General features: G+C 38.5%; 2 protein-coding genes and 2 long non-coding RNA genes across 5 annotated transcripts; 3 read left to right on the top strand and 1 right to left on the bottom strand.

Moving 5' to 3' along the window:
- Positions 1-779: 779 nt before the first annotated feature.
- Positions 780-5,633, top strand: LOC136179386 (uncharacterized). The gene is made up of 5 exons (XR_010666509.1): positions 780-1,055; positions 3,613-3,714; positions 3,822-4,009; positions 4,124-4,328; positions 4,365-5,633. It is a non-coding gene; the product is annotated as an uncharacterized lncRNA (long non-coding RNA).
- Positions 5,634-8,234: 2,601 nt separating this feature from the next.
- Positions 8,235-11,891, top strand: LOC136179385 (uncharacterized). 2 transcript variants are annotated; one of them, XR_010666508.1, is made up of 5 exons: positions 8,235-8,290; positions 10,744-10,845; positions 10,953-11,140; positions 11,256-11,442; positions 11,479-11,891. It is a non-coding gene; the product is annotated as an uncharacterized lncRNA (long non-coding RNA). The 2 variants fall into 2 exon arrangements; XR_010666507.1 differs by having other exon boundaries at positions 8,236-8,290; positions 11,256-11,889.
- Positions 11,892-11,921: 30 nt separating this feature from the next.
- LOC110004801 (tetratricopeptide repeat protein 4-like) lies at positions 11,922-14,598 on the bottom strand. The gene is made up of 4 exons (XM_020660304.3): positions 14,297-14,598; positions 14,015-14,099; positions 13,603-13,685; positions 11,922-13,320 (listed from the first exon to the last, which is right to left on the bottom strand). Exons 1-4 carry the CDS (start codon positions 14,542-14,544, stop codon positions 13,221-13,223), a joined length of 516 nt encoding a protein of 171 aa, XP_020515960.2. The 5' UTR covers positions 14,545-14,598; the 3' UTR covers positions 11,922-13,220.
- A 1,590-nt stretch (positions 14,599-16,188) lies between these two features.
- LOC110004800 (placenta-specific gene 8 protein-like) lies at positions 16,189-19,689 on the top strand. The gene is made up of 4 exons (XM_029282897.2): positions 16,189-16,245; positions 18,696-18,797; positions 18,906-19,093; positions 19,209-19,689. Exons 2-4 carry the CDS (start codon positions 18,731-18,733, stop codon positions 19,416-19,418), a joined length of 465 nt encoding a protein of 154 aa, XP_029138730.2. The 5' UTR covers positions 16,189-16,245; positions 18,696-18,730; the 3' UTR covers positions 19,419-19,689.
- Positions 19,690-20,710: the final 1,021 nt, after the last annotated feature.

Genomic DNA, 20,710 nt, shown 5'->3' with positions numbered 1-20,710 from the left:
TGTGCTCATTTCATCCCGGCTTGACGACTGTAATTCTTTATTTACTGGGATAAGCAAGTTGTCCCTGTCCCGTCAGCAGCTGGTCCAAAATGCTGCAGCAAGGCGGCTGACTAGATCCAGGAAGAGGGAGCATATCAGTCCTGTCCTAGCGTCCCTTCATTGGCTGCCAAGATTGCGTTGTTTGTTTTTAAAGCCCTGAATGGCATGGCCCCCTTATACATCGCTGACCTCCTCAGGCCGTACACCTCATCTAGGCGCCGGAGATCATCAGACATGGGCCTCCTGGCTGTCCCCTGCTCACGGTTCAAGCTAAAGGGAAATTGTGCTTTTTCAGTTAAAGCCCCTAAACTGTGGAACAGCCTCCCTCGTCCCATCAGGTCTGCATCCTCTGTTGACTCAAAACATATTTTTACATGTTAGCATTTGAGTCCTCTGATTCTGAATAGACCATTTCTTTCAGGTTCCCTTTGTTGCTTTCTTTTTTTCTTTATATATCTTTTCTTTATATATGTATACATAAATACATACTGTATATATTTCTCTCTTTCTTGTGGATGTTGTGAACTCATGTTGTTTCTTTAATGCATGGTACAGCACTTTGGTCAGCTGTTGCTGTTTTTAAATGTGCTTAATAAATAAATGTGACTTGACTTGACTAATTTATAAATTCACCAATCCAATGTAATTTAAAATGTGATATTTGTAGTACCTGAGAAAATAAAAGAACTGTAAGTTAAAGACTTCTCTTTCACAAAACATATAAATAGCTAAAAATGTCAAAGACAAATTCTTAAATTAGGACCTCGAGCCATATCACATGACAATAAGATACTAAGAACATAATTTTAACATAAACAAGTAAAGAAAAGAAAAGAAATCTAAGTACAAATCTTAAATAATCTAGCGTCTGTCTTCGACTGTCATTTCTTCTCTTCATGCTGATTGGTTCAGGTTTTTTTTTCGGAGATGCCCGAGATGCCACTCCTAATCCAGTAACATCCCTGTAGGTTTCATTTACTCTTCAGAGCTGCCAACCAGGTGTGCCACTCACTCAGGTAAGACCTCAGGGTTCTTCTAAAAATACTTTTACCCCAAATGTTCAATGAAAAGTTGATCTGATATTGCTTTGAAAGTAAAACTTGAGGAATAATGAAAGGTTAAGTTTGTACAGACTGAAATAAAGATTTTATTTTTCTTCGTAACACAGCCTTAAGGCGCTTTTTTTTTAGGATAAAACCGACCTCTGGTTAAAAACAGGGGCATCCTGGGTAAACTCTCAATGATGTAAGTTAGTTTGTATTGCAGGTAAACTGTGTCTTTACAGCTAATGTTATTGAGAATGGGACAGAGTGTGGGATTAGGAAACTAAAGATGATGCTTCATGGGGATAAAATGTTTACTTTAAGTGTCTTCATTTATTTTAACATTTTTAAGTATCAAAGTGTGTGAAAATGATCGAGATCTCAGTGAGGATTTCATTTCTATGTGAATGTCAAATGAACTAGAAGTTAAAACACTTTTACACACGTTATGCATCCCTGCTCATGAAACTTGCCTCAGGCGATAGTTGACTGAAACAACATTTGCTTAAGCTTCTCAACAGGACGTCTTATTAATTAAATTCTCATATCAAGTATCAGTGCTGTTGTACTTGGACACTTTTTTTATCACCAAATTAAACCTTAAACCTGCACATCAATTCAGAGAATTTCCAAGTTATGAGGAAGAGCTTTCTTTTATTCACCATATGCTGTATTTATTAAACATGGTACCTTGTTCTCTAAAGTAGAAAACAATGGAAGGTGAACCAAACCGGTTCAGAAACAAATAAGGGCATGGCCAGAGGGGGCCTCCTCTGCACCACAGACTAGGATATGTTGAAGGCAGCCACATACAACAACCAGCTGGTGGTTAATTTTTTTTAACCACTGTAATATTTGAGGTGGTACCTTGTTCCCTAAAGTAGGAAAACCTGAACTTTTAAATAAGAAAATGATAGCAGCAAGTCGAGTTTATATAAATAACAATACCATTATGCTCCTTTCTTCAAACAGTCACCTCTTCATTTAACACATTTGTTTATATGTAAATGTATCTCTCACTGCTTCAAAAGTTCTGTTAAACAAAGAGGATGAAGTGCAAATTATTTTGAACAATGGTGCTAAAATAATTATTCAGAATGTATTTAGCATCCTGGAAATGTCACGATTTATTAGTAGAAGGAAAACCCAGTTTATTGAGCTCCGATAATTTCCTGCACTATTAGGTCTTCTGGGGATAAAAAAAGAAGTTTTGTGACAGAAGAACGGGTCATCATGATACATGTAACTGAACTTGAACAAAGCACTGGGAGGTTTATATAAAAGATTTTCAAGCTGTTCTTCCTAATATGGCCGGTATTTTGTCGGTTGCTGCTTTTTTTCTTTATTGTTCATTTCTTTCTTCCTTTTTAAGTTGTGCTGCTGTTCTCTCACAAAACAGTTCCCTTGAATTTCATCTGTAAGTTGAAAGTCACAACCCAGGCTCAGTGAGCTGGACAAACTGGGAGAACACACAGTCTTACTGTAGTCTTATTTAAGCAATAATTCTTTGAAAACTAAAGCAGAACATCCTCATAAAAGAATATGCCGTCTGTTAATCGGTGGTGTTTGCAATGGTGAATGTGTGTGGTGTTGTGGAGGCAAAAGAAAGACCACAAACCAAAGTTAGTGTTGACAGGAGAGAGAGATATGGGCCCTATCCAAAAAGCCACAGTTCAGTATGCAGTGCGTACTTTTCAGTCGACTGAACCCTTAAGGTAATTCAGTATGCATTTTTGGGTACGCCTCAGTATACTGAACATGTCAGCATGGATACTAACTTCCAGGTTTTGTGCAATATGGTTTAGATGCATCCAGAGACAGAGAAGCCAGCTTAAATAAATACTAAGGCCCAGTCTGCCCAGGAATACAATTAAGTGGCTCTGCCTTTTACTACCTGAAGGCAACCTGAGTGGGAAGGGATACAATGCAACAGGAGGAGCAATGACACAGTCAGGGGTCGTCACTAATGAAAATAGCAATATTATACATCAAATATGTTCTATCAAATTGCATTAACAATTTAGTCAGACAACTCACGTTTGTATCGATCAAGTCATTTTTGCAGTAGAACATAGTTTGTGTTTTGGCGTCTAGGCTCCGACCAAATCACTCCTCAGTTTTAATTTACATGCAGAAACGATGGGATGGGATGGGATGATATCTTTACACCCCCAGACACAGCCTACAGGTGGATGCTGGGGTGGTGGTGGGGCTGAGGAAGCTTGCTATATTAGTGCAGGTCAGAGTAATAATATTGGGCCCAACACTAACCCCTGAGGTAATACCTCAGACAATCAGAGTCAAACCGAATCGTGCAACTTAAATAGACAGCTAATTGGAAGGGTGTGTTGTCAGGTGATTGTGGATAATGATGCATGTCAAGTGTGAAACCAGTTCAGCTCGAGTTGACTGCCTGAACTAGCCTGCAGGCGTCCCTCTCATTTTATATTTAACGTATTACCTTATAGTTAACTGGTACTCCAATTCCTGCCAGGTTTAACTTGAACATCTAATATGTTTGTGTTCACAGGTTTATTATCTGTGGTTTAATTTGTCCAACAAGAGATGGCAACACAACCCCTGGTGGAGTGGGAAACTGGTCTCTGTGACTGCTTTGAGGAAGTCAGCACCTGTAAGGATCAATTTTTATAACTTAAGTCAAATTTGGATTTTCTTCAATTAAAGGTCATTTCTGATGGTATCAAACAGCATAATTGAGTTTGTATTGCTCTGCTTCAGGTTGCTATGGTTTCTGGTGCTTTCCTTGCCTTGCCTGCACTGTCTCAGGGAGATTTGGAGAGAACTATTGTCTCCCATTATGTGACATCTGCGTTCCCGCCATATTTGCAGCCTGTGCGATTCCTTTGTTTGCGCCTCCTGCAGGTCTGTCAATGAGGGTTGCAATGCGAAACAGATATGGTATCAAGGTATGATGCATGCAGAGCTGATGTCATCAGGATTTCATGGCACAAGTTGAGCAACAGTAAAGCAATATTGTATTTACACTGGTTTATATTTTGTCACATTGTTTTTTCCTGCAGGGTTCCATCTGTAAGGACATCGCAGTTGCTTGTTTCTGCGGATGTTGCTCCTGGTGTCAAATGCATCGAGAGCTAAAACATCGTAAAAAGACTCCCACTGTCGTCAATGTGCAGAATACAACCGTTTTTGCCACACAGCCTGCTCCAGTGATGATGATGCAGCCCCAAGGTTTTGTGACCCAGCAAGGTTTTGTGACCCAGCAAGGTTTTGTGACCCAGCAAGGTTTTGTGACCCAGCAAGGTGCTTTCGTTACATCTAGATGATCTTTAGGGCGTGCCATGTGTCAGTTTGTGTTCTTAGACCAAAGACAAAATAAAAAATCCTTGTCTTGTGTGCAGCCGGCGTGTCACTCATTTAGACCAACTAGACTGAGTAAAAATGCTTTTGATCACGAGACAATGATTTGAATAATAATAATAATAAAGTACTATTTGAGTCTATCAACTCTCAAGTTTCTCAATACATTTCTAAATGCTTTGAATTTCCCTCGGATCTATAAAGTATCTATCTATTTATCTATAAGACAATAAGCCTTTCAGAGCAACACAAAGATTGGCATCAATAAAATCTCATGAGATGAAATAAGTTTAATATCCAGTTTTATAAATGGATAAAAAAAAAAACTCTGCTTAACTTGGGTTGTAAAAAAAAGGCAAAAAAAATAAATAGTAATGACATTTTAAAAAACAACCAAAATTGTGAAGGTGTTCGCCCATACAGTTATCTCATAAGAAAAATAAGAAAATAACAACCTAATAAAAGGACCACATTATCTTTTTAATGTTTTATAGGTAACCTGGCTTGGCATTTTTTAAATTTAGTTCTTATTTTGATGAAGTTTAATTCCCCCGTCCACTAACAGGAAACAGTTGTTTAACATGACTTTACAAGAGAAGCTCGTTCATCAAGTGCTCACATTCATTCATGAAACACATAGCTTAAGGGAACTGATACCAGGCTGGGAAGCTGTTGTCCTGGCAAACGTTAAGTCATTCAATGTAGAAGTTGAGTTCAAGTCGATGTCACTTGCTTTCCCTCCAGACTAACCAGTTTGTCAAGAATGTTGTGGAGACTAAAGACTTTGGATTAGGGCCACGCTAAAAAACATTTTTAAGAGAATAATCTTGTAAATTAACGAGTTCGAGACCAGCCAGCGCAAAATGATGAAAGTAGAACTCTTAAAGTATTTTCCTCTGCAGACAACTTCCTCCAAGTCAGTGTGGCTCTTTCTTCAGTTCCTTGCAGTATCTTTTCAGGGTGCTGATATTTTAAGACAATGTGAAGATGATGATGTGCCAACAGCATGTGTAGTTTCATATCTGCATAAGCGACACAACTATTTGTGTCTGTTATCGGTCTGCCTTGTTGAAATGTCTCATGTGCAGAGCCAGTTTGTGTCCTGTTCATCATTTTACAGATAAACAAAGTCTTGCAAGTTGAAGTGAAAACTTCTCTTGAACTAACTGTTTTTACCGACTACACAAGGAAGTATCCTATTTCCTTATTAGTGAAACCTTTAGGACAAGATGCTCCATGTTTGTCCATGTTTAGTTTAATCTCGTAAATGTACGACTTTAATCTTGTTAATTTACGACTTTAATCTCTAAATTTAAATTTTGAGGTCTTTGATGTGAAGTAAGAGCGCTCTGGGTGTTTCTTGTCGTTTTTCATGTTATATATTTGTGTTCTTTTTAAAAGCACTGACAGAAATTACAATTTCTCTGATTAAGCACTTCAATAAAAAAATCCTTCTGTTTTAAATCTGGAATTTATTTTTTTGTCAATAAAAAACAACAAATCCACGATGGTCCATGTTGTAACCATTTACACTTATATTTAATGTAGAACAGCATGCACTGCTCTCTGCAAAGACAGACATACATGCTTGCCTTGCCGGTGTCTCTTTTTCAAGAACAAAGTGAGTCCTCTGGTGTTTCCAAAGTTCAGGATTTCTACCATTCTACCGTTACCTTCAAGTCAGGCACTTTATACAGGAGTCAATCCCACAGTTTATAAATAAACCAAAGAGCCAAATGTTTTATGATATCCTTATTTCAAATCCAAACATCTGGTCTCCCGCTTTGTATCTGTTTTTACCAGTGAGTGCAAGTCATCTCAAGGAGGCCTGGGCTGAAGAACTAGGGTTCCCAGTGTCAGATGAACTGTGGGAGGAGGGCTTGTCTATAAAGAGCTGTTCTTTAAACTCTAGGTATAGGTTAATTCAGTTCAAAGTTATCCATAGACTGCATTATTCTAAAACTAGACTAAGTCAAATTTTTGATTCAGTCTCCCCCTTGTGTGATAGGTGTGGTACTGCAGAAGGTTCACTATCACACTTGTTGTGGCATTGTCCAGTACTAAGTAAGTTCTGGAGTGAAATATTTAATTGGTTTTCCAAACAATATGAAACAAATATTCAGCCAGACTTCAACTTGGCAATTTTCGGCAGCTCTGACGTGACAAGGCCCTTTCCCTCTCACCAAAAACATGCTCTCAATGCAGGCATGGTTGCAGCTAAAAAATGTATATTGCTAAGCTGTAAGTCTACAACACCCCCATGTTTCAAAAGGTGGCTCAATGAAATGCTTCTTATTGCTAAGATGGAGCAGATTCACTTTAGCAAGCAGAACTCTGATGGTTATTTCATTAAGGTGTGGAAACCCTTTCTGATGTTGTTGGATAAAACTTAAATGTATTCATTATGGTCTGTGCTGCTATGTTATGTCTATATTATGTGGAAACTCTTCCTTATTTGGCATAATGACTGATGATTCTGATTGACTCCCACCTACATGTGTGTTTTTGTTTAGTGTTTTGTTTGTTTTCTACCCAGGAGTGTTTTTAAAAGAGGGGCAGTCTCTTTTTGAATTAGTTCTTGCTGTCAGCTTTGGACATCTAGATGTGTGCCCCTTGCTTCTCTTTTTGCTTTTCTTTCCATCATCTTCTGTGTTACTGCTGGGTGTTCTTGTCTATCTTGTATGTCTGTATTGTAAAAAAAAGAAAAAGCTCTAAATACAGTATTTAAAAAAACAACAACAAATTTTCTTTCAGCGCCGTACAATTTCCAAGTTAAAACCCATCCTCTCTTTCAGTGACGTCACCCATGTGCTCATTTCATCCCGGCTTGACGACTGTAATTCTTTATTTACTGGGATAAGCAAGTTGTCCCTGTCCCGTCAGCAGCTGGTCCAAAATGCTGCAGCAAGGCGGCTGACTAGATCCAGGAAGAGGGAGCATATCAGTCCTGTCCTAGCGTCCCTTCATTGGCTGCCAAGATTGCGTTGTTTGTTTTTAAAGCCCTGAATGGCATGGCCCCCTTATACATCGCTGACCTCCTCAGGCCGTACACCTCATCTAGGCGCCGGAGATCATCAGACATGGGCCTCCTGGCTGTCCCCCGCTCACGGTTCAAGCTAAAGGGAAATTGTGCTTTTTCAGTTAAAGCCCCTAAACTGTGGAACAGCCTCCCTCGTCCCATCAGGTCTGCATCCTCTGTTGACTCAAAACATATTTTTACATGTTAGCATTTGAGTCCTCTGATTCTGAATAGACCGTTTCTTTCAGGTTCCCTTTGTTGCTTTCTTTTTTTCTTTATATATCTTTTCTTTATATGTGTATACATAAATACATACTGTATATATTTCTCTCTTTCTTGTGGATGTTGTGAACTCATGTTGTTTCTTTAATGCATGGTACAGCACTTTGGTCAGCTGTTGCTGTTTTTAAATGTGCTTAATAAATAAATGTGACTTGACTTAACTAATTTATAAATTCACCAATCCAATGTAATTTAAAATGTGATATTTGTAGTACCTGAGAAAATAAAAGAACTGTAAGTTAAAGACTTCTCTTTCACAAAACATATAAATAGCTAAAAATGTCAAAGACAAATTCTAAAATTAGGACCTCGAGCCATATCACATGACAATAAGATACTAAGAACATAATTTTAACATAAACAAGTAAAAAAAAAAAAAAAAATCTAAGTACAAATCTTAAATAATCTAGCGCCTGTCTTCGACTGTCATTTCTTCTCTTCATGCTGATTGGTTCAGGTTTAGCAGCATTTTTTCGGAGATGCCCGAGATGCCACTCCTAATCCAGTAACATCCCTGTAGGTTTCATTTACTCTTCAGAGCTGCCAACCAGGTGTGCCACTCACTCAGGTAAGACCTCAGAGTTCTTCTAAAAATACTTTTACCCCAAATGTTCAATGAAAAGTTGATCTGATATTGCTTTTAAAGTAAAACTTGAGGAATAATGAAAGGTTAAGTTTGTACAGACTGAAATAAAGATTTTATTTTTCTTCGTAACACAGCCTTAAGGTGCTTTTTTTTTAGGATAAAACCGACCTCTGGTTAAAAACGGGCATCCTGGGTAAACTCTCAATGATGTAAGTTAGTTTGTATTGCAGGTAAACTGTGTCTTTACAGCTAATGTTATTGAGAATGGGACAGAGTGTGGGATTAGGAAACTAAAGATGATGCTTCATGGGGATAAAATGTTTACTTTAAGTGTCTTCATTTATTTTAACATTTTTAAGTATCAAAGTGTGTGAAAATGATCGAGATCTCAGTGAGGATTTCATTTCTATGTGAATGTCAAATGAACTAGAAGTTAAAACACTTTTACACACGTTATGTATCCCTGCTCATGAGACTTGCCTCAGGCGATTCTTCTCAACAGGACTTCTTATTAATTAAATTCTCATATCAAGTATCAGTGCTGTTGTACTTGGACACTTTTTTTTTCACCAAATTAAACCTTAAACCTGCACATCAATTCAGAGAATTTCCAAGTTATGAGGAAGAGCTTTCTTTTATTCACCATATGCTGTATTTATTAAACATGGTACCTTGTTCTCTAAAGTAGAAAAAAATGGAAGGTGAACCAAACCGGTTCACCAAGTCACCAAACCGGTTCAGAAACAGATAAGGGCATGGCCAGAGGGGGCCTCCTCTGCACCACAGACTAGGATATGTTGAAGCAGGCAGCCACATACAACAACCAGCTGGTGGTTAATTTTTTTTAACCACTGTAATATTTGAGGTGGTACCTTGTTCCCTAAAGTAGGAAAACCTGAACTTTTAAATAAAAAAATGATAGCAGCAAGTGGAGTTTATATAAATAACAATACCATTATGCTCCTTTCTTCAAACAGTCACCTCTTCATTTAACACATTTGTTTATATGTAAATGTATCTCTCACTGCTTCAAAAGTTCTGTTAAACAAAGAGGATGAAGTGCAAATTATTTTGAACAATGGTGCTAAAATAATTATTCAGAATGTATTTAGCATCCTGGAAATGTCACGATTTATTAGTAGAAGGAAAACCCGGTTTACTGAGCTCCGATAATTTCCTGCACTATTAGGTCTTCTGGGGATAAAAAAAGAAGTTTTGTGACAGAAGAACGGGTCATCATGATTCATGTAACTGAACTTGAACAAAGCACTGGGAGGTTTATATAAAAGATTTTCAAGCTAATATGGCCGGTATTTTGTCGCAGTCACAACCCAGGCTCAGTGAGCTGGACAAACTGGGAGAACACACAGTCTTACTGTAGTCTTATTTAAGCAATAATTCTTTGAAAACTAAAGCAAAACATCCTCATAAAAGAATATGCCGTCTGTTAATCAGTGGTGTTTGCAATGGTGAATGTGTGTGGTGTTGTGGAGGCAAAAGAAAGACCACAAACCAAAGTTAGTGTTGACAGGAGAGAGAGATATGGGCCCTATCCAAAAAGCCACAGTTCAGTATGCAGTGCGTACTTTTCAGTCGACTGAACGCTTAAGGTAATTCAGTATGCATTTTTGGGTACGCCTCAGTATACTGAACATTTCAGCATGGATACTAACTTCCAGGTTTTGTGCAGTATGGTTTAGATGCATCCAGAGACAGAGAAGCCAGCTTAAATAAATACTAAGGCCCAGTCTGCCCAGGAATACAATTAAGTGGCTCTGCCTTTTACTACCTGAAGGCAACCTGAGTGGGAAGGGATACAATGCAACAGGAGGAGCAATGACACAGTCAGGGGTCGTCACTAATGAAAATAGCAATATTATACATCAAATATGTTCTATCAAATCACATTAACAATTTAGTCAGACAACTCACGTTTGTATCGATCAAGTCATTTTTGCAGTAGAACATAGTTTGTGTTTTGGCGTCTAGGCTCCGACCAAATCACTCCTCAGTTTTAATTTACATGCAGAAATGATGGGATGGGATGGGATGATATCTTTACACCCCCAGACACAGCCTACAGGTGGATGCTGGGGTGGTGGTGGGGCTGAGGAAGCTTGCTATACTAGTGCAGGTCAGAGTAATAATATTGGGCCCAACACTAACCCCTGAGGGACACCACATGTAATACCCAAACAATCAGAGTCAAACCGAATCATGCAACTTAAATAGACAGCTAATTGGAAGGGTGTGTTGTCAGGTGATTGTGGATAATGATGCATGTCAAGTGTGAAACCAGTTCAGCTCGAGTTGACTGCCTGAACTAGCCTGCAGGCGTCCCTCTGATTTTATATTTAACGTATTACCTTATAGTTAACTGGTACTCCAATTCCTGCCAGATTTAACTTGAACATCTAATATGTTTGTGTTCACAGGTTTATTATCTGTGGTTTAATTTGTCCAACAAGAGATGGCAACACAACCCCTGGTGGAGTGGGAAACTGGTCTCTGTGACTGCTTTGAGGAAGTCAGCACCTGTAAGGATCAATTTTTATAACTTAAGTCAAATTTGGAGTTTCTTCAATTAAAGGTCATTTCTGATGGTATCAAACAGCATAATTGAGTTTGTATTGCTCTGCTTCAGGTTGCTATGGTTTCTGGTGCTTTCCTTGCCTTGCCTGCACTGTCTCAGGGAGATTTGGAGAGAACTATTGTCTCCCATTATGTGACATCTGCGGTCCCGCCATATTGTCAGCCTGTGGGATTCCTTTGTTTGCGCCTCCTGCAGGTCTGTCAATGAGGGTTGCAATGCGAAACAGATATGGTATCAAGGTATGATGCATGCAGAGCTGATGTCATCAGGATTTCATGCCACAAGTTGAGTAACAGTAAAGCAATATTGTATTTTCACTGGTTCATATTTTGTCACCTTGTTTTTTTCCTGCAGGGTTCCATCTGTAAGGACATCGCAGTTGCTTGTTTCTGCGGATGTTGCTCCTGGTGCCAAATGCATCGAGAGCTAAAACATCGTAAAAAAACTCCCACTGTTGTCAATGTGCAGAATACAACCGTTTTTGCCACACAGCCTGCTCCAGTGATGATGATGCAGCCCCAAGGTTTTGTGACCCAGCCAGGTTTTGTGACCCAGCCAGGTTTTGTGACCCAGCCAGGTGCTTTCGTTACTTCTAGATGATCTTTAGGGCGTGCCATGTGTCAGTTTGTGTACTGAGTAAAAATGCTTTTGATCATGAGACAATGATTTGAATAATAATAATAATAAAGTACTATTTGAGTCTATCAACTCTCAAGTTTCTCAATACATTTCTAAATGCTTTGAATTTCCCTCGGGATCTATAAAGTATCTATCTATTTATCTATAAGACAATAAGCCTTTCAGAGCAACACAAAGATTGGCATCAATTAAATCTCATGAGATGAAATAAGTTTAATATCCAGTTTTATAAATGGATAAAAAAAAAACTCTGCTTAACTTGGGTTGTAAAAAAAAGGCAAAAAAAAAAAATAGTAATGACATTTTAAAAAACAACCAAAATTTTGAAGGTGTTCGCCCATACAGTTATCTCATAAGAAAAATAAGAAAATAACAACCTAATAAAAGGACCACATTATCTTTTTAATGTTTTATAGGTAACCTGGCTTGGCATTTTTTAAATTTAGTTCTTATTTTGATGAAGTTTAATTCCCCCGTCCACTAACAGGAAACAGTTGTTTAACATGACTTTACAAGAGAAGCTCGTTCATCAAGTGCTCACATTCATTCATGAAACACATGACACGCTTAAGGGAACTGATACCAGGCTGGGAAGCTGTTGTCCTGGCAAACGTTAAGTCATTCAATGTAGAAGTTGAGTTCAAGTCGATGTCACTTGCTTTCCCTCCAGACTAACCAGTTTGTCAAGAATGTTGTGGAGACTAAAGACTTTGGATTAGGGCCACGCTAAAAAACATTTTTAAGAGAATAATCTTGTAAATTAACGAGTTCGAGACCAGCCAGCGCAAAATGATGAAAGTAGAACTCTTAAAGTATTTTCCTCTGCAGACAACTTCCTCCAAGTCAGTGTGGCTCTTTCTTCAGTTTCTTGCAGTATCTTTTCAGGGTGCTGATATTTTAAGACAATGTGAAGATGATGATGTGCCAAAAGCATGTGTAGTTTCATATCTGCATAAGCGACACAACTATTTGTGTCTGTTATCGGTCTGCCTTGTTGAAATGTCTCATGTGCAGAGCCAGTTTGTGTCCTGTTCATCATTTTACAGATAAACAAAGTCTTGCAAGTTGAAGTGAAAACTTCTCTTGAACTGTTTTTACCGACTACACAAGGAAGTATCCTATTTCCTTATTAGTGAAACCTTTAGGACAAGATGCTCCATGTTTGTCCATGTTCAGTTTAATCTCGTAAATGTACGACTTTAATCTCGTAAATGTACGACTTTAATCTTGTTAATTTACGACTTTAATCTCTAAATTTAAATTTTGAGGTCTTTGATGTGAAGTAAGAGCACTCTGGGTGTTTCTTCGTCGTTTTTCATGTTATATATTTGTGTTCTTTTTAAAAGCACTGACAGAAATTACAATCAATTTGTAAACATTCAGTTTGTAGATTTTATCTCTTTAATTGATTTCTGGTCATTTCAGTTTCTCTGATTAAGCACTTCAATAAAAAAATCCTTCTGTTTTAAATCTGTTTTAAATTTATTTTTCTGTCAATAAAAAACAACAAATCCACGATGGTCCATGTTGTAACCATTTACACTTATATTTAATGTAGAACAGCATGCACTGCTCTCTGCAAAGACAGACATACATGCTTGCCTTGCCGGTGTCTCTTTTTCAAGAACAAAGTGAGTCCTCTGGTGTTTCCAAAGTTCAGGATTTTGGAGACCTGTGTCTTTACAGTTCTTGTGTTTTCTTTCCTGTTAAAAACTGTTTGGTGAAAGGTGAGCCGTTCACCACAACGATGAAGCTCGGAGTTCCTCCTTTGACAAAAAACCTGTTGACCAAAAACAAAAACAACAAGCAAGATGTGAAAGAAGGATGTCCATGAGTGTCAAAGAAGTACGTTAAAGGAAACTTAGACAGCAAGCCGCCAACGAGGGAACTTCCCAGGTGACCCATTTCCTTATTGGTTCAAATGAAATTCCAAACAGACTAATCTAAAGGTAGGAAAACACTCAGACACAGCGACAAAAGAGCACAATACATTCAAAATTCTCAGCAGGTAAACAATGCTAACAACAATGATAAACGTTAGCAGCCCTGACTTTAACTGTACCTTTTATGCTGCAGCACTTTCAAAAGCGACGTCTGTGGGTTGACTTGGTAGAGTGTCTCCGTCTTTCCATCTTCAAAGTACAGCTGGAAAGAGTCAAATATAGATGATTAGGATTGAAAATCAAGTACTTATTATTTTAATCATCAGGAAAACTGTCCTGTGTTTGGTAGTGAAATAAAACATTTGACTCTTACTGATATTCTTTTATGAATTCAGCATGTTCCCCTGCTATCGTTTGTAAGGAAAAGATGATTCCACAAATTTCATGGTTCAGAACTGAAGAGTGAAAAATGACACCTTCTGTTGACATCTCTAGGATGATGCTGTGTAAATGTCTTAACACTTTAATTCATGTCATGTCTTGCAGTATTTACGATGAGGGACCAATCAAATTAAGGCAGAACACACAAACCTGAAGGTTTTGCGGGTGGTATTTTCTGTCCGCATCCCAAGGTGGAAGTTCCTCTCCAAACATGACCGCGATGTGATCCATAAAACTGGAGCAAGAGAGAAAAAAGGTGATTGTTAAAACAAGTAACGCATACATGAAGATTTTGTCAGATGAAAGAGAGAGATGAGAACTTCTGAAATAGGCTGATTGGCTGTAAAAGATCTGACTACATGTTGGTGACAATAGGCACAGAAATGCAAACAAACAAGATGAATTGAGGTAAAAAGAAGACGAGCAGTTTACCAGCTGTTCTCACAGAAGGCAGAGATGAAGTCACTCTGCTGGTGTTCTGGATAGAGGAAGAGAACGGGCCAGTGCAGGAAGCCCTTCTCATCCAGGAACACCTGAGCCCCCATCACCTCCTGAGAGCTGAGGCCGTCCACACTGAGCTGTGCTATCGCTGCAGAGGAGCCTTCGTCCTCGTCCTCACTGTCTGAAGCACGCTGACGAGGCTTCACCGGCTGCAGGAGCTTAATGCCACGACCCTGCATGAAGCACGGAAAATATATCTGATAAGTGCTCCAAGAATAATATGGATTCACGCTGAAGACGACAGAAATTATGAAATATTAAGTTAAGAGTCAGATTTGACAGAGTGCTGAAGTTATGACGGAGTTAAAGAGTGAGGACACCAGTCTGTCAGGCTGCAGCCATATTAAGAGAAGTCTTAAGTCGGGCTCACACTGTGCCATTCTTCCCCGATTGTTCAAAAGTCGGGGTGGCATGTCAGCTCACACTGTACGACTGAATCGTTTACGACGTCCGACCAGATCTTGAGATCGACGTGCTCACACTGTACGAGTGAAATCGGGACGGAGCGTTGACAATTGTTAGTAAAGTTTCATTTTAAAAAAACAACGGACGACGGTTGGTGAAAGAGAAGGAAGTGGAAGTTGTTGTAGGATATAGAAAAGTTGATACAATCGTAGATATATGGAGACAAGTTTCAGAAAAGTGCTGCACTGATGATCTGTACTGAAAAGTAAAACAAAGAAAAAACGCCGGGTTGCGTCCTGCCGCTGGTCGCCATGACGACAGTCCTCCCTTGTCTCTGGTGATTATATTGTAGTCACACACAACTTCTGCTGGACCCTGTCATGACGTAATCGTCAGGATTTTAAATTCTAAATATCAAACATGTTTGAAATAAATCGGGGCGTCCCCGACGATCGGCAGGCAGATCGGGGACGTTAAGATTGGATCTTTGGACTGCTCACACTACGAGATAATCTGAGCAGAGAATCGGGTCTGAGCAGCCTCGAGTCGGGAGCGACGCTGCGATTGTCGGTAAGAATCGGAGCTCAAATCAGCCCGATGATCCTGCAGAGTGAGCCGGGCTTTAGTGTAAAAGTCCAACTTAATCTGTTCCTCACTTTTTATAATTCTTACCGTTATCATCAGACATGGGCCTCCTGGCTGTCCCCCGCTCACGGTTCAAGCTAAAGGGAAATTGTGCTTTTTCAGTTAAAGCCCCTAAACTGTGGAACAGCCTCCCTCGTCCCATCAGGTCTGCATCCTCTGTTGACTCAAAACATATTTTTACATGTTAGCATTTGAGTCCTCTGATCCTGAATAGACCATTTCTTTCAGGTTCCCTTTGTTGCTTTCTTTTTTTCTTTATATATCTTTTCTTTATATGTGTATACATAAATACATACTGTATATATTTCTCTCTTTCTTGTGGATGTTGTGAACTCATGTTGTTTCTTTAATGCATGGTACAGCACTTTGGTCAGCTGTTGCTGTTTTTAAATGTGCTTAATAAATAAATGTGACTTGACTTAACTAATTTATAAATTCACCAATCCAATGTCATTTAAAATGTGATATTTGTAGTACCTGAGAAAATAAAAGAACTGTAAGTTAAAGACTTCTCTTTCACAAAACATATAAATAGCTAAAAATGTCAAAGACAAATTCTAAAATTAGGACCTCGAGCCATATCACATGACAATAAGATACTAAGAACATAATTTTAACATAAACAAGTAAAAAAAATAAAATAAATCTAAGTACAAATCTTAAATAATCTAGCGCCTGTCTTCGACTGTCATTTCTTCTCTTCATGCTGATTGGTTCAGGTTTAGCAGCATTTTTTCGGAGATGCCCGAGATGCCACTCCTAATCCAGTAACATCCCTGTAGGTTTCATTTACTCTTCAGAGCTGCCAACCAGGTGTGCCACTCACTCAGGTAAGACCTCAGAGTTCTTCTAAAAATACTTTTACCCCAAATGTTCAATGAAAAGTTGATCTGATATTGCTTTGAAAGTAAAACTTGAGGAATAATGAAAGGTTAAGTTTGTACAGACTGAAATAAAGATTTTATTTTTCTTCGTAACACAGCCTTAAGGCGCTTTTTTTTTAGGATAAAACCGACCTCTGGTTAAAAACAGGGGCATCCTGGGTAAACTCTCAATGATGTAAGTTAGTTTGTATTGCAGGTAAACTGTGTCTTTACAGCTAATGTTATTGAGAATGGGACAGAGTGTGGGATTAGGAAACTAAAGATGATGCTTCATGGGGATAAAATGTTTACTTTAAGTGTCTTCATTTATTTTAACATTTTTAAGTATCAAAGTGTGTGAAAATGATAGAGATCTCAGTGAGGATTTCATTTCTATGTGAATGTCAAATGAACTAGAAGTTAAAACACTTTTACACACGTTATGTATCCCTGCTCATGAGACTTGCCTCAGGCGATTCTTCTCAACAGGACTTCTTATTAATTAAATTCTCATATCAAGTATCAGTGCTGTTGTACTTGGACACTTTTTTTTTCACCAAATTAAACCTTAAACCTGCACATCAATTCAGAGAATTTCCAAGTTATGAGGAAGAGCTTTCTTTTATTCACCATATGCTGTATTTATTAAACATGGTACCTTGTTCTCTAAAGTAGAAAAAAATGGAAGGTGAACCAAACCGGTTCACCAAGTCACCAAACCGGTTCAGAAACAGATAAGGGCATGGCCAGAGGGGGCCTCCTCTGCACCACAGACTAGGATATGTTGAAGCAGGCAGCCACATACAACAACCAGCTGGTGGTTAATTTTTTTTAACCACTGTAATATTTGAGGTGGTACCTTGTTCCCTAAAGTAGGAAAACCTGAACTTTTAAATAAGAAAATGATAGCAGCAAGTGGAGTTTATATAAATAACAATACCATTATGCTCCTTTCTTCAAACAGTCACCTCTTCATTTAACACATTTGTTTATATGTAAATGTATCTCTCACTGCTTCAAAAGTTCTGTTAAACAAAGAGGATGAAGTGCAAATTATTTTGAACAATGGTGCTAAAATAATTATTCAGAATGTATTTAGCATCCTGGAAATGTCACGATTTATTAGTAGAAGGAAAACCCGGTTTACTGAGCTCCGATAATTTCCTGCACTATTAGGTCTTCTGGGGATAAAAAAAGAAGTTTTGTGACAGAAGAACGGGTCATCATGATTCATGTAACTGAACTTGAACAAAGCACTGGGAGGTTTATATAAAAGATTTTCAAGCTAATATGGCCGGTATTTTGTCGCAGTCACAACCCAGGCTCAGTGAGCTGGACAAACTGGGAGAACACACAGTCTTACTGTAGTCTTATTTAAGCAATAATTCTTTGAAAACTAAAGCAAAACATCCTCATAAAAGAATATGCCGTCTGTTAATCAGTGGTGTTTGCAATGGTGAATGTGTGTGGTGTTGTGGAGGCAAAAGAAAGACCACAAACCAAAGTTAGTGTTGACAGGAGAGAGAGATATGGGCCCTATCCAAAAAGCCACAGTTCAGTATGCAGTGCGTACTTTTCAGTCGACTGAACGCTTAAGGTAATTCAGTATGCATTTTTGGGTACGCCTCAGTATACTGAACATTTCAGCATGGATACTAACTTCCAGGTTTTGTGCAGTATGGTTTAGATGCATCCAGAGACAGAGAAGCCAGCTTAAATAAATACTAAGGCCCAGTCTGCCCAGGAATACAAAGGCTCTGCCTTTTACTACCTGAAGGCAACCTGAGTGGGAAGGGATACAATGCAACAGGAGGAGCAATGACACAGTCAGGGGTCGTCACTAATGAAAATAGCAATATTATACATCAAATATGTTCTATCAAATCACATTAAGAATTTAGTCAGACAACTCACGTTTGTATCGATCAAGTCATTTTTGCAGTAGAACATAGTTTGTGTTTTGGCGTCTAGGCTCCGACCAAATCACTCCTCAGTTTTAATTTACATGCAGAAATGATGGGATGGGATGGGATGATATCTTTACACCCCCAGACACAGCCTACAGGTGGATGCTGGGGTGGTGGTGGGGCTGAGGAAGCTTGCTATACTAGTGCAGGTCAGAGTAATAATATTGGGCCCAACACTAACCCCTGAGGGACACCACATGTAATACCCAAACAATCAGAGTCAAACCGAATCATGCAACTTAAATAGACAGCTAATTGGAAGGGTGTGTTGTCAGGTGATTGTGGATAATGATGCATGTCAAGTGTGAAACCAGTTCAGCTCGAGTTGACTGCCTGAACTAGCCTGCAGGTGTCCCTCTCATTTTATATTTAACGTATTACCTTATAGTTAACTGGTACTCCAATTCCTGCCAGATTTAACTTGAACATCTAATATGTTTGTGTTCACAGGTTTATTATCTGTGGTTTAATTTGTCCAACAAGAGATGGCAACACAACCCCTGGTGGAGTGGGAAACTGGTCTCTGTGACTGCTTTGAGGAAGTCAGCACCTGTAAGGATCAATTTTTATAACTTAAGTCAAATTTGGAGTTTCTTCAATTAAAGGACATTTCCTGATGGTATCAAACAGCATAATTGAGTTTGTATTGCTCTGCTTCAGGTTGCTATGGTTTCTGGTGCTTTCCTTGCCTTGCCTGCACTGTCTCAGGGAGATTTGGAGAGAACTATTGTCTCCCATTATGTGACATCTGCGGTCCCGCCATATTGTCAGCCTGTGGGATTCCTTTGTTTGCGCCTCCTGCAGGTCTGTCAATGAGGGTTGCAATGCGAAACAGATATGGTATCAAGGTATGATGCATGCAGAGCTGATGTCATCAGGATTTCATGCCACAAGTTGAGTAACAGTAAAGCAATATTGTATTTTCACTGGTTCATATTTTGTCACCTTGTTTTTTTCCTGCAGGGTTCCATCTGTAAGGACATTGCAGTTGCTTGTTTCTGCGGATGTTGCTCCTGGTGCCAAATGCATCGAGAGCTAAAACATCGTAAAAAAACTCCCACTGTTGTCAATGTGCAGAATACAACCGTTTTTGCCACACAGCCTGCTCCAGTGATGATGATGCAGCCCCAAGGTTTTGTGACCCAGCCAGGTGCTTTCGTTACTTCTAGATGATCTTTAGGGCGTGCCATGTGTCAGTTTGTGTACTGAGTAAAAATGCTTTTGATCACGAGACAATGATTGAATAATAATAATAATAAAGTACTATTTGAGTCTATCAACTCTCAAGTTTCTCAATACATTTCTAAATGCTTTGAATTTCCCTCGGGATCTATAAAGTATCTATCTATTTATCTATAAGACAATAAGCCTTTCAGAGCAACACAAAGATTGGCATCAATTAAATCTCATGAGATGAAATAAGTTTAATATCCAGTTTTATAAATGGATAAAAAAAAAACTCTGCTTAACTTGGGTTGTAAAAAAAAGGCAAAAAAAAAAAATAGTAATGACATTTTAAAAAACAACCAAAATTGTGAAGGTGTTCGCCCATACAGTTATCTCATAAGAAAAATAAGAAAATAACAACCTAATAAAAGGACCACATTATCTTTTTAATGTTTTATAGGTAACCTGGCTTGGCATTTTTTAAATTTAGTTCTTATTTTGATGAAGTTTAATTCCCCCGTCCACTAACAGGAAACAGTTGTTTAACATGACTTTACAAGAGAAGCTCGTTCATCAAGTGCTCACATTCATTCATGAAACACATAGCTTAAGGGAACTGATACCAGGCTGGGAAGCTGTTGTCCTGGCAAACGTTAAGTCATTCAATGTAGAAGTTGAGTTCAAGTCGATGTCACTTGCTTTCCCTCCAGACTAACCAGTTTGTCAAGAATGTTGTGGAGACTAAAGACTTTGGATTAGGGCCACGCTAAAAAACATTTTTAAGAGAATAATCTTGTAAATTAACGAGTTCGAGACCAGCCAGCGCAAAATGATGAAAGTAGAACTCTTAAAGTATTTTCCTCTGCAGACAACTTCCTCCAAGTCAGTGTGGCTCTTTCTTCAGTTTCTTGCAGTATCTTTTCAGGGTGCTGATATTTTAAGACAATGTGAAGATGATGATGTGCCAAAAGCATGTGTAGTTTCATATCTGCATAAGCGACACAACTATTTGTGTCTGTTATCGGTCTGCCTTGTTGAAATGTCTCATGTGCAGAGCCAGTTTGTGTCCTGTTCATCATTTTACAGATAAACAAAGTCTTACAAGTTGAAGTGAAAACTTCTCTTGAACTGTTTTTACCGACTACACAAGGAAGTATCCTATTTCCTTATTAGTGAAACCTTTAGGACAAGATGCTCCATGTTTGTCCATGTTCAGTTTAATCTCGTAAATGTACGACTTTAATCTCGTAAATGTACGACTTTAATCTTGTTAATTTACGACTTTAATCTCTAAATTT

The sequence above is a fragment of the Labrus bergylta genome, chromosome 6 (assembly GCF_963930695.1).
Source record: "Labrus bergylta chromosome 6, fLabBer1.1, whole genome shotgun sequence".
NCBI classification, from domain to species: Eukaryota; Metazoa; Chordata; class Actinopteri; order Labriformes; family Labridae; genus Labrus; species Labrus bergylta.
The sequence above is the reverse complement of the archived record's forward strand: the minus strand, read 5'-3'. Positions and strand labels throughout refer to the sequence as shown.

What these genes read in the sequence shown, in the direction of transcription:
- LOC110004801 (XM_020660304.3), bottom strand. Translation starts at nt 14,544, where the DNA reads ATGCAGGGTCGTGGCATTAAGCTCCTGCAGCCGGTGAAGCCTCGTCAG. An exon ending in ACCACCCGCAAAACCTTCAG is followed by an intron (nt 13,686 to 14,014) that starts GTTTGTGTGTTC and finishes GACTCTTTCCAG; the next exon opens with CTGTACTTTGAAGATGGAAA. An exon ending in AAAGTGCTGCAGCATAAAAG is followed by an intron (nt 13,321 to 13,602) that starts GTACAGTTAAAG and finishes TTTGGTCAACAG; the next exon opens with GTTTTTTGTCAAAGGAGGAA.
- LOC110004800 (XM_029282897.2), top strand. Translation starts at nt 18,731, where the DNA reads ATGGCAACACAACCCCTGGTGGAGTGGGAAACTGGTCTCTGTGACTGC. An exon ending in CTTTGAGGAAGTCAGCACCT is followed by an intron (nt 18,798 to 18,905) that starts GTAAGGATCAAT and finishes GCTCTGCTTCAG; the next exon opens with GTTGCTATGGTTTCTGGTGC. An exon ending in GAAACAGATATGGTATCAAG is followed by an intron (nt 19,094 to 19,208) that starts GTATGATGCATG and finishes TTTTTCCTGCAG; the next exon opens with GGTTCCATCTGTAAGGACAT.